The sequence below is a fragment of the Ictidomys tridecemlineatus genome, chromosome 11, assembly GCF_052094955.1.
Source record: "Ictidomys tridecemlineatus isolate mIctTri1 chromosome 11, mIctTri1.hap1, whole genome shotgun sequence".
NCBI classification, from domain to species: Eukaryota; Metazoa; Chordata; class Mammalia; order Rodentia; family Sciuridae; genus Ictidomys; species Ictidomys tridecemlineatus.
Window position 1 is genome coordinate 121951258 of NC_135487.1, and position 11862 is coordinate 121963119.

At 43.4% G+C, this 11862-nt stretch overlaps 1 protein-coding gene across 3 annotated transcripts; it reads right to left on the reverse strand.

Moving 5' to 3' along the window:
• Window positions 1-775: 775 nt before the first annotated feature.
• LOC144368383 (antigen-presenting glycoprotein CD1d-like) lies at window positions 776-5059 on the reverse strand. Of its 3 annotated transcripts, none has more exons than XM_078027216.1 (6): window positions 4736-5057; window positions 4178-4444; window positions 3633-3911; window positions 2874-3152; window positions 1835-1937; window positions 776-1737 (listed from the first exon to the last, which is right to left on the reverse strand). In XM_078027216.1, the coding sequence occupies exons 1-6, from the start codon at window positions 4833-4835 to the stop codon at window positions 1716-1718; spliced, it is 1050 nt and encodes a 349-aa protein (XP_077883342.1). In that variant the 5' UTR covers window positions 4836-5057; the 3' UTR covers window positions 776-1715. The 3 variants fall into 3 exon arrangements, with proteins under 3 accessions (XP_077883342.1, XP_077883343.1, XP_077883344.1); XM_078027217.1 differs by lacking the exon at window positions 4736-5057 and adding an exon at window positions 4574-4700; XM_078027218.1 differs by lacking the exon at window positions 4178-4444 and having other exon boundaries at window positions 4736-5059.
• Window positions 5060-11862: the final 6803 nt, after the last annotated feature.

Genomic DNA, 11862 nt, shown 5'->3' on the forward strand with positions numbered 1-11862 from the left:
AGCAATTAGACAGAAGAAGAAATTAAAGGGATATGAATAGGAAAAGAAGCACTCAAACTATCACTATTTGCCAACAACATGATTCTCAATTTAGAGGATCTAAAAAACTCCACCAGAAAACTTCCAGGACTAATAAATGAATTCAGCAAAATAGCAGATGCCCTTAACAGATGAATGGATAAAGAAATTGTGGTGTATACACACAATGGAATATTACTCAGCATTAAAAGTGAATAAAATTATGGCATTTGCAGGTAAATGGATGAGTTGGAGAATGTCATGCTAAGTGAAGTAAGCCAATCCCAAAAAATCAAAGGTCCAATGTTTTTCCTGATATGTGGATGCTGATACCTAATGGGGGTTGGGGGACCATGGGAGGAACTTTAGATATGGAGAATGGGAGGGAGGGGAGGGAGGAGTAATCGGGGTAGGAAAGATGGTGGAATAAGATGGACATTACTACCCTAAGTACATGTAGACATGAATGGTGTCTTTGCGTACAGCCAGGTAAATGAAAAATTGTCTCTATATGTGTACTATGAGTTTAAATGCCTTCTGATGTCGTGTATAACAAATTAGCATAAATAAATAAATTTTTAAGATAATAAAAGTAGCTTGTGATACAACCAAAAAATTATATTGAATGCTGGAGCGCTGATGTACTTATAAATACATAGCCAAAAAGCTACTCTTGGCTATAAATAAAATCCTAAAAGGAACAAGAAAGGTGGGGCAAATAAGAAAAGAATGAAAAGACAGAAGACTTAAACCATACCCCAATTTATATTGCTTTAATATAACACATCACATGCAAATGGTGAAAACAATCACTTAAAAATCAGATTGTCATATAGAATCAAAAGGTAAAATACAGCTATCTGCAGTCTATAGAAAACACACTTTAAGAATAAAGACAGCAGTACAATGAAAATGACATGACTTTCCCATCTTTATGTATATGATAAAATGACCAATGTAACCCCACATCATATACAACCACAATAATGGAATCCTAAGTGGAAAATGTTAAAATTATTTTATGTATGTGTGTCAACTTACACCCTACTGTTATGTATTTTATAAGGAGTGTGCTCAGGAGAACAGAAATATGTCAGTTGTTCAGGATTCAGAAAATTTTTCGTAGTAAACAGGTGTTGAAATGGATCTTGAAGAAGGGAAAAGAGACATGATCTGGGTGCACATGAGATGGGACTAGTCAGCAATGCTTATTTATCACAAAGAATATTTTGTCCAATGACAAGTTAACTTTTTAAATCACCTGTCACATAAAATTCTAGATTTCCAGTTTTTGGGAGAAACATAGGCTGCAATCAGGCGAAATTTGACTGGGCACTTGACAGCTGGCCACTGCAGCTACCACCTTTGCAATGGACATGTTTTCCCAGCTCAAGACAGACTCTGTCACTCCGTGGCCAACCAGGGCACTGCTACCCCAGCCCTGACCTGTTCATTGCCAGCAGGTCATCAGAGGAGTTGGGGCTCCTGTTTCTACAGAATGGCTAGGGCTTAAAAACTTGTCATACAAGGGAAGGGACTCGAACTCTTCAGATAAACATTGAAAGGATGTGGATGACCCTTTTCTTTGTTACTGCTCCAGGTTAACTCTCCATTCATCCTCCATTCCTAAGCAGGCAAAGACTGCAGTTCTGGGGACCGGAGGTCTTGGGCTCCAGACAGGCAGGTGACCAGAAGACTCACAAGATGTCTTCATAGGAGCTGTGAGGGGAGAGAAAGGGAGACACCATTCAGGAAACAGGAACAGGGGGTGGAGGAGAGAGAGGGAGGGAAGGAGCAGATGGAAGGGGAGACTCACCGGTGTCTCTTGATCCAACAGAAGCCTAGAATGAGCACAAAGAGCAGCACCAGGCAAGCCAGTACCACCAGGATGACCAAGCCCACAGAGGTGTGGCTCCCACCTGCAGGGGACACAGGAAGTGTGTCAGCCCAGGACGCCGCCCTGTATCAAGTTCCCTGGTCTAGCACATGTGAGGGGCCAGGCGCTGCCTTTTTCCTCCCCCTATTTAGACCATCAACTTCTATTCCTCAGAATAGAAGAATATTCATCAACTTCTATTCTTCCCACCTTTTCACAGGGTCTAGGCACCTGGACTACAGTTCATTTCACTATATAATAACGTAGCGTAGAGGTGAAGTTGTGTAGCCAGGCAGACCTGAATCGATATCCAGCTCTTCCACCTTCTATGAGACTCTGGGTACTTAACCTATCTCAGCCTCAATTTCCTCATTTGTAAAATAGAATAACAGTAAGTGCTTCAAAGGAGAGTGGTGATGCTCAGGTAAAGCACTGGATGCAGAGTGGCTACACCCCCACTCAGGAAGCACTCAGCAAACCACAGCTCTCCTTGTTAACCTGCTTTTCATAAGTCCCTGATCCCCATTCTACTGGGAAATGAGTTTCCCAGAATTCTGTTTTCATTTTATATGCAGTACTGATTTTTGAACCCTAGAGTCTGGGACAAACCACTGAGCTGTATCCCAAGCCCTTATCTTTTATTTTGAGACAAGGTCTCCCTAATTTGGCTAGGCTGGCCACCTACTTGGAATTCTCCTGCATCAGCCTCCCCAGCAGCTGGGAATACAGATAAGTGCTGTCATGTGCAGCTTCCAGGGATTCATTATTTGCCAACAACTTCCAGATCTCTAAGATTATCAATCCCATTTCATCTTGTATTAATGCATCTGATCTCAGTCCTATTTTCCTCTTTACTGTGTCTGGAATCCATCCTTCTAGCCCTCCTAGTTGGTGTACCAACTCCATCCTTCACAGTCTCTTGCTCTATGCTTGAGAACCACCTGCCTCCATTTCCAACACAGCCCCAGCCCTTTCTCACCCCAGTAGAGGATGAGGTCCTGCCCTCCTAGGCTGCTGTGCTTCACCCTGCAGGCCAGGCCAGCCGCCTCCCCAGCTGCCACATCCAGGGTTGCTTGGAGATGCCACGTCTCATCAGCATTGGGCAGGATGTCACCTCTCAGAGTGCCTGGCTGCTCCTGGTCACCTCGCATCCACATCACCCACACGGGCTTTGGGTAGAATCCAGACACGTGGCACACCAGCAGCAGACGTCCAGGCCCAGGACTGGGGCCACTGGACAGCCAGGCCTCGGGCTTCACTGTATCCAATAAGGGATGAGGAAAGCATAAGGTGGGAACTCTGCATCAGAGGTCCCAGGCCTCCTCCCAGGTTCATGATCCCCAAATGTCCACTTCTGGAGGTGAAGTCTCCTGGTAGCTCTGATCCCTTTGTGTCACCTTGCCCAGGAGACCCATCCCTCATCTCCTTCCCCTCCCCTGATCCCAGTGTCCTATAAATGCCCCATCTCCCTACTCTAACACCCTGAGCTCAGCTGGAGCACACAGCACGTCTCAAACACTGTCAGAATCAATTCTGACCCACAGTCTTGATTTAATTCAACTCATGGAACCCAGCAGGTACTCAGTGACACTGGGTGATGTCAACAAATACCCTCATGACATATCCATCCCCTCTATGTCTTGCTCTTTGTCTGATGCTTAAAGGAAAGCAAACCCTGGGATGGCAAAACCTACTTGAAGCTTAAAAGTAGGATAGATGGAGAGGGCAGAAGGCTGACCTTGCTTCTCCAGTTCTGACTTCCCTGTCTCTAGGAGGCCATTCACAAATTGGGGGCAGATGTCATTGAGGAGCCACTGCACTGTTTCCCTTGTCCCTTTGTCCTGGTTGAGCAGTTTGATGACCAAATCTACCCACTGGGGGGCCTGTGGGGCAGGCTCCCAGGCAATTCCCTGGAAACTCAGGATATGTTCTCCTTGATGTGCTACATGGAGAAAGTGTTCTGAGTCGTTCCCAGGGTGCACCTCACAGCCACCAGACAACTGCAGCTCCATGGGATCTGTGGAGAGAAACGTGCAAGACTCAAATGAGGTTTCAAGGACTAAAAGGGATGAAGGAGAGGAGACTGGTACTGGGCTTACACGGGGGACCCACAGTGGACGGAAGTGAGAGTGGGTGGCCTGATGCCTGAAACTGGGGCCCGGCCAGGCAGAAGTGCAAGTCCTCAGAGGGGGAGAAAGCAGACAATCTCATCCCTCTCCCAGCAGGACTTCCATGTCCATTCTCTCACTGTGGTACCTGCCTGGATCCATCTGCTCAACTCACACTCTAAGGACAGCATTTTGGCGAATTCCTGTATGTCCCTGGTGAAGCTGCTTCGAAAAACCCGAAATATATTCTGCAGGTGGACCCACTGCTGGCTGCTGAAGGTGCCCTGGGCCCAGGGCTTCACAAAGCTGATGGTGTCAGAGGCATTGCTCCAACTGTGCGTCTGCAGCTCCCCCAACCAGGCCAAAGCATCAGTGCGCATCCAGCTGCTGTTAGTGAAGGAGGAGATCTGGAGACAGCAGAAGAGGACACTCCTTCGCAGGACTGGGAAAAACGAAGACTAGGTAAATACAGCGAGTGGACCACGGAGCAGAGAGCACAGGGAGAGGAAGGAACAACAGCAGAAGGTGAGTCCAGGAGGGACAGCTGGGGTGCGCTGACCCTGAGCCTTACCGAGTCGGGAGCCAGAGACCCCGCGATCTCTGGTGCATTTGTGCGCTCCGGGATCAGTGGCCCAGGGCTCATCCCAGCTCCCTGGGAGCCTTTTCTAAGTCCCAAGCCCGCGCCCTTTCTCCGCCCTTTAGCGTCAGTACCCGGGCACCTTAGGCCACTCACCGTCAGAGCTTCCCCACGCCTGCGGGAGCACCCACAACAGCAGGAACCATCCGCACCCCATGCCAAGGAGTCTGGGACTTGCGGGCTCCGCCCTTCCCATGGCGCTGCCCTGCACGCCCCTCCCCCAGCACCTCGTGAGCTCAGCTTTTGGCAGGGACCCCAGGCAAGTCCCAGGCGCAGCTCAGGCAGTCGCCCCGCTCCTGCTGGGGTGCATTTTACTCTTCTGCTAGACTGTCCCCCTCTCCCCTAGCGGTTCCATCTGCAAGGAATCCTGAAGCTGTGGCTCACTTCACTGGGTTTCACAATCAACTCACTTTCTCAGGATCTGTCCCAATGCAAAAGGAAAAGGAAACAGCACATGCGACACTTTGCAACTGTTATCTAACTGTTAAAAGAGGACATTAGGTGTATCTGTGTTAGGACTGCAACAGTGCAAAGTAAAGAATAGGAAAGAATTTGGTTTAGCAGTGGCTGTCGCCAGGTGGAGAGACTATGGGTGGTTTTAATTTGTTTTACAATTTTAAGTCTTCAAAAAAAAATCTACAAGTGAATCTATATATTGACCATAAACTACCACATTAAGACCATTTTTCTCAGTGTGCTGAGGTAGGATAGAAGACAGGATAGGTAGAAAGGAGACAGGGGATAAAAATCAAGAATGGCTTGGATTTAAGGTTCAGATGGATTAAAAGTGCAGATTTCAAAGTCTCTTTCACATACTCTGATTACAAACAGCACTGTCCCAGCAGTTGTTAGTCCTCACCCACAGCTCCTTAAATAACTTCTTTCCTGACCTGGACCCACAAGAAAAAAAGGGGTCTGAGAAATGCCTTTGCTCAACAAGTGGATATTCTTACGACTCATACACTGAGAATTGATTACGTCATCTATATGTCATACTCTGCATCAAACCCTCAATGTTACACCAGTGTAGTAATGTTTAAATTCACCAGCAGAACAATGAAAACTCCCCAGGGGAACATTATAAGCGATTTTTCATCAAAAATAAATCAGAAAAGGAAATGACTCTTCTGGGTAATTGTTAACCCGTCCAATCACAGTCACAAAGCAGGACTCAACCACCCTCTTAGATCATATCCCTGTACTACAAAGAGTTCACTCAGTTTGGGAACTTGGTCCCCTCTGCTCCCCTCACCCGCTTCCTGATATAACCACTCTGACCTCAGGCTCTGAGGTCAATTTCTCAGGGGAGTCTTCTGAGCCTCCCAGACTGTGAACAAAGGCAGAGAACTAGGCCAGCCCCACCTGCACCCCTTGCTCACTAACTTGCTTTGCAAACCTTTCCCCCCAGCACCTGCAGAGCCTGTCATTATAGAAACATTCCTGTGTGTGTCTCTTGCTGTGTGCTCTTGTCAATCAGCTGGAGGGACAGCACAGGTAAGGATCACATCTCTGGCTCCACTTCCTCCCATCTGACCACATGAATACTTCCCTTCCTCCCATGCCCCTGTGTCCCTAGAGAACAAGCATCTGCCCCTCACTCTGAGCTGGGATCCCGGAGATCGCCCTAACCCACCTACCTTACTATAAGGAATGTCCCAAAAGAGTTTCAAAGAACACAGAAAACTTATCTGTGTAACAAATAAAGGTCTAAGTGATTAAATGAGAGTTCAAAATAGCCCAAATAGTGGATGGGAAGGAAACTGTGGGCATAGATGTGAAAAGTACTGGGGAATAAATTGGAGCAAATTATATTCCACCTTTGTATAATTATATCAAAATAAACCCCAATAGTATGTATAACAGTAATGCAGTAATGAAAAGATTAAAAAGAAATGGAATTAATCTGTGTATTAGAGGTTATTTCATATAACTGCAAATAATAATGAACAGCTGAGCTGGGTATCCAGCTAGAAAATGAAGCAATATTGGAAGCTCAGTCCACATGGAGCTGCCCTGTATCTCCCTCCGCCATTGATTTCATTGTATATTCTGAGGCCCTGCAGAAAGCATCTCTGAAGAGGTCATGGCAAGGGCTGAACTTTCCCTCTGGTCTTAGCCAACCCTCTACTGGTATCACTGGACTTGGTACTTCCCTCCATTCCTCCTTTCACTTTACTTGGTTCAACTTCCTTTACTCAATTTGTCTTATCTACTGTTTAATTTTTTATTAGTGCATTATAGGCATACATAAAGGTGAAATTCACTGTGGTACGTTCACTCCTGTACACAGGATAGTTGATCAGTTTCATTCCAACATTCTTCACATTTTCTGCCTCTCCTCCCGCCCTCTCCTCCAACCCCTATCTCTACTCTATTGATCTCTCTTCTGTTCTAATGGGATTCCTCCTCCCCTTTTTCTCCTTATTTTGGTCTAGCTTCTGCATAAGAAAGAAAACACTTGATCCTTGTCTCTATTGGATCTGGCTTATTTCTCTTAGCCTGATCCTCTCTGGTTCCAGTCATTTACTGCCAAAAGCGATGACTTCATTCTTCTTTATGGCTGAGTAAAGCTCCATTGCATACATATGCCATGCTTTCTTTAACCATTCATCTGCTGACAGGCTTCTGGGCTGGTTCCATAACCTGACAGGTGTGGATTGCACTGCTATAAACATCCATGTGGCTGTATCGTGATGGTAGGATGACCTTACATCTTTACAACATGTGCCAAGGAGCTGTTGAGATCTATTTCTTAGTTTTATATTGCACTCCTTAATTCGTCTATTTGTCCATTCCTTTCTTATTACCATAATGTTTTGATATGGTGGCCTCTGGGTTTGGTATTTTGAATGACAGACACTCTGACCCCATCATTACATTTTTTTATCTATTTTGGAGCCATTTTAATGCTACTTAAAATTTTATTTAATTGAAAAACTCAGGAGCTAATTAATATTTTGTTACATTAAGTGTCCTAAACCAAGAAAGGAATACATCTTTTCACTAATTCAAAATGGTTATTTATCCTTCAGAGAACTATGTAGTATTTTATATGTGTCTGTACTGTTCATGTGAAATATATTCCTAAGTATCCTCTTTCTCTTTTTGGATTTTAAGTATGTCACTTATTCCCATTTCCATTTCTGGTTGGTTGTAGTTAACACATGCTTTCTTTTGTATGTGTTTATCTTTTTTACTTGAAGAAACACCTTGATAAATTCTAGCAAATGTTCTTTCAAATGGGGTTGTTTGTTTCTCCTAGGTACATAGTCACATCATTGGTGAAAAGGATTCAGTTCATCTCTTCTCCCGTGGGTCCCTCTGCCTCAGCAGCTGCTCTTGGTCCAACAGAAGGGTGCACCTCCTGAATCCCCAGAGACGTCAAAGTCAGAGGGAAATGTCAACTGTCACATTCAGTGCCAGCTGATGCCCTGTTTAGGATTAGGCCACAAAAACTGCATTTTCTTTTGTATTTTTAGTTATACATGACAGTAGAATATATTTTTTCAGAAAATACATAGCTAGAGTATATCTTATTCTATTTAGGGTCTGCATTCTTGTGGTCATATACAGTGTGCAAATACAAGGCTAGGAAAGTTATGACCAACTAATTCTGCTCTTTCCTATTCCCCTCTCCCCTCCCTTCCCTTCATTTCCCTTTGTCTAATCCAATGGACTTTTATTCTCCTCCCCATACTCTTTTGTTGTGGGTTAGTATCCACAAATTAAAGACTACATTCAGCCTTTGGTTTGTGGGGATTGGCTTATTTCACTTAGCATGATATTCTCTAATCAATTACCATCAGTTTACCAGAAAATGACATAATTTCATTTTCTTTATGGCTGAATAATATATATATATATACCTCACACATATTCTTTTTAATTATTTCTTACATACATGACAGTAGTGGTGTGCGTTACATTCATAATTTCTTTGCATTACAATTCTTAATAAAGCTTTATACCACAATTTAACAAATCTGTTTGTATATATGATATGTTGACACCAAATTCACTCACATTTTCTTTAATGATTCATCTGTTGAAGGACACCTACGTTGTTTCATAGCTTAGCTATTGTGAGTTGAGATACTATATGGCTGTGACTGTGTCCCTGTCATATCCTGTTTTTAAGTCCTTTGGGTATATACCAACTAATGGTATAACTGGGTCAAATGGTGGTTCCATTCCAAGTTCTGAGGAATCTCCATACTGCTTTACATAGTGGTTTCACCAATTTGCAATCCCACCAACAATGTTCCCCACATCCTCCCAACACTTACTGTTCTTTATAACTGCCTTTTCTGACTGGAGTGAGATGGAATCTCAGTGTAGTTTTAATTTGCATTTCTCTAGTAGCTAGAGATGTGGAACATTTTCTAATATATGTTTTGGCCATTCATATCTTTTCTTTGGTGAAGGATTTGTTCAATCAACCCATTGATTGAGTTATTTACTTTTCTGGTGTTAATCTTTTGTGAGTTTGATGAGTGGCCAATCTCTGATGTTCACTGAACTCAAAACAGCACAGGAGAATTATGAACGGTGAGCACCAAGGCCCACACTGGACTGCTTCCCTGTTCATAAAATAAAAACAATCACATTTAGTTTCTGCAAAAAGACAAAGGACAGTGAAGGGGCATCCAGGAACTTCCAGGGATCCAGTCTAGAATCAATGAATCCATTACGCTACTAAAGTGTTAAGAAAACCAGAGAAGGAATTGTATTTTCTCAATATCTATATATATATATATATATCTATATATAGATAGATATATATATATATATATATTGGAAAGCTGTGTGGGTCAGCTCTTTGTGACTAAAATAATTAACAAGAACAACTTAGAAGAACAAGAGTTTATTTTGAGCTTATGGTGTCAGAGGTTTCCCCCATGCTGTGATGATCCCATTTTTAGGGGCTTGAGGTGAAGTGGGACACCACAGAAGAATGAGGCAGGGGAGGAAAGCCTTGGGCTGTGGAGAGGCCACAGCACTGCCATGGGCAAGGATGAAATATTACAGTTGTATATAGGGTGTCCCTCAAAAGCTCTTAGTTAATGTGGGAATACTCAAAGGTGAAATGATTGCACTGTGAGAGCTCTAGCCTAATGGTCCTTCCTGGTTTGAATGGACTGACTGCCAGGTAGCTCTAGCCAGATGCCATGGCTGGAGGAGGTGGGTCAGTGAGGCCTGGAGGACTCTGAGTTTGCCTTGGCCCCTTACCCCCTCTCTCTCTGCTTCCTGACAGTCTGTGAGCTGAGCTGCTCTTCTCCACCACCTCCTCTGGCCATGATGCTCTGCCTCACTTCAGGCCCAGATTCATGGAATCAGTCAACCATGGACGGAACTTCTGCAGCCATAAGTCCACAATGAACTTTCCTCCTCTGGTCGGGTATTTTGATCAAAGTTATGAAAAGCTGACAAATGCAAATACTTTTCAAAGCACATATTTTTGTGAGCTTTCAACAATCCTTGAGCAGCTTCTGGCTGTGAAGTATCCTTTGCTCCTTCCTGATTTGACTTTCCTGCCTTTCATTTTCATCTGCCAATTGGAGTATTTTGGCAGATGCTGGGGGAACATTACCTGATTTTTTTTCTCAGTTTCGATGGCCTGAACTTTTCTTGTGGCCTTCCACCATTGCTCTCTAGAGCCTGTTGTCACTGACACCCTGGTGTCAATTCCTTGTTCCTCTTCATGCCCTCTCACTGCCCCTGGCCCTCTGAGGGCTAATGGATATCCTCACATGGACACAGCTACCTCCTTTTTGATTCTGTCAAGCACATCAAGGAAGCATTCAAATGTCCACCCTGTGTTCCAAAGATAAGCCACTGGACATTACAATACTGACAGCACCGTGCCTGCTTCGTAAAGGAAAACTATTCTCATTTGCAGGTAAAAAGGAAAATGAAATCAAGGGACGTGTTCTTATTGGCATCTGCATTCACCAAACACTTTAAGAATCAATCAATATTGTCATCTCCGTGGACTATGCAGGATCTCAGAGCATTTGACACTGAATCCATAAAAAGATTTCTACAATGGGCTTGTTGTTCAGGATAAGACAAAAAACACATGTCAATAAGCAACAGAAATATATAGTTTTAAAAGATGAGTGAGATTTCTTTTATCTCATCATGAAAGATCAACTTGTATGGAGAATTCCATACAATAAAATAAATGTTTTGTGGACATTCGTCAACACTAGTCTGTGAAAACTCATGTTTCCAAATACTGGGAAAAACAGAAAGTGAGGACTGTGAACAAAATACAGGAACATATTCCAGATAATCACATAACTTTCCTTCCTCATTCTACTTGGGGACAATTATCAAATCAACTCACAAAGAAACCCTGCCGGACTAGTTACTCTCACTAAGTTGAAGAGACAAAGATTTCAGTCCAGAGTCTTAGAGAGCTAGGTATACTGTCAAGTGGTCTAACACGTTACCATATTTGCAAGTGGGGCCTAAAAGCAAGAAGCTCAACAATCTCTCTCTCTCTCTCTCTCTCTCTCTCTCTCTCTCTCTCTCTCTCTCCAAATACGCACACACCCTGAAAAATGAAATTAACTTGATAAACAACAGTGATATAGAGAAAAATTTTGAACCCTTCAGGGTGAAATACACCTTATATATAGGGAAGAAATTTGAAGAGTTTGTAAGTAACAATGCAAGCCAGAAGTTGGATAAATAACATCTTAAAAGTGCTTTTAGAAACTCTCAAACCAGGATTCTATATCCAGCAAATGTCTATCAAAACCTAAAATGAACAACAAAGTATTTCAAAACTAAAAACTGAATGAATTTGCTGCCCGCACAGGTACATGAGAAATTCAAAAGGAATTTCTTCAACTTGAGGAAAAGGGTGCTAGAGGAAATCTTGGATCTATAAAAAACAAAGAAGATTGTCAGAAATGGTAAATGCATCAGTAAATATCAAATATTTTTTCATATTTTTTAAAATTTACTTTAAAGGTAACTGTATAGAGCAAGAAGAAGAACAACTACTGTAAATTAATTTCATATTTAAAAGGAAAACATATGGCTGCTCCTTGCCTATGGGGATCTCCTGGCCCACTGATGGGTGAAGATCCCAGACCACAGGCTCCCCATCTACCGACACAGGTCTCCTCCAGCCACTTCCTCTTGGCACACTGCAGCTGCCCCCATAGGCCCCTCAACATGATAACCTCCACCTTGAGACACCAGACAGGGCC

What these genes read in the sequence shown, in the direction of transcription:
- LOC144368383 (XM_078027216.1), bottom strand. Translation starts at nt 4,835, where the DNA reads ATGGGAAGGGCGGAGCCCGCAAGTCCCAGACTCCTTGGCATGGGGTGC. An exon ending in CAAAATGCTGTCCTTAGAGT is followed by an intron (nt 3,912 to 4,177) that starts GTGAGTTGAGCA and finishes TTCTCTCCACAG; the next exon opens with ATCCCATGGAGCTGCAGTTG. An exon ending in TGTTGGATCAAGAGACACCG is followed by an intron (nt 1,738 to 1,834) that starts GTGAGTCTCCCC and finishes CTCCCCTCACAG; the next exon opens with CTCCTATGAAGACATCTTGT.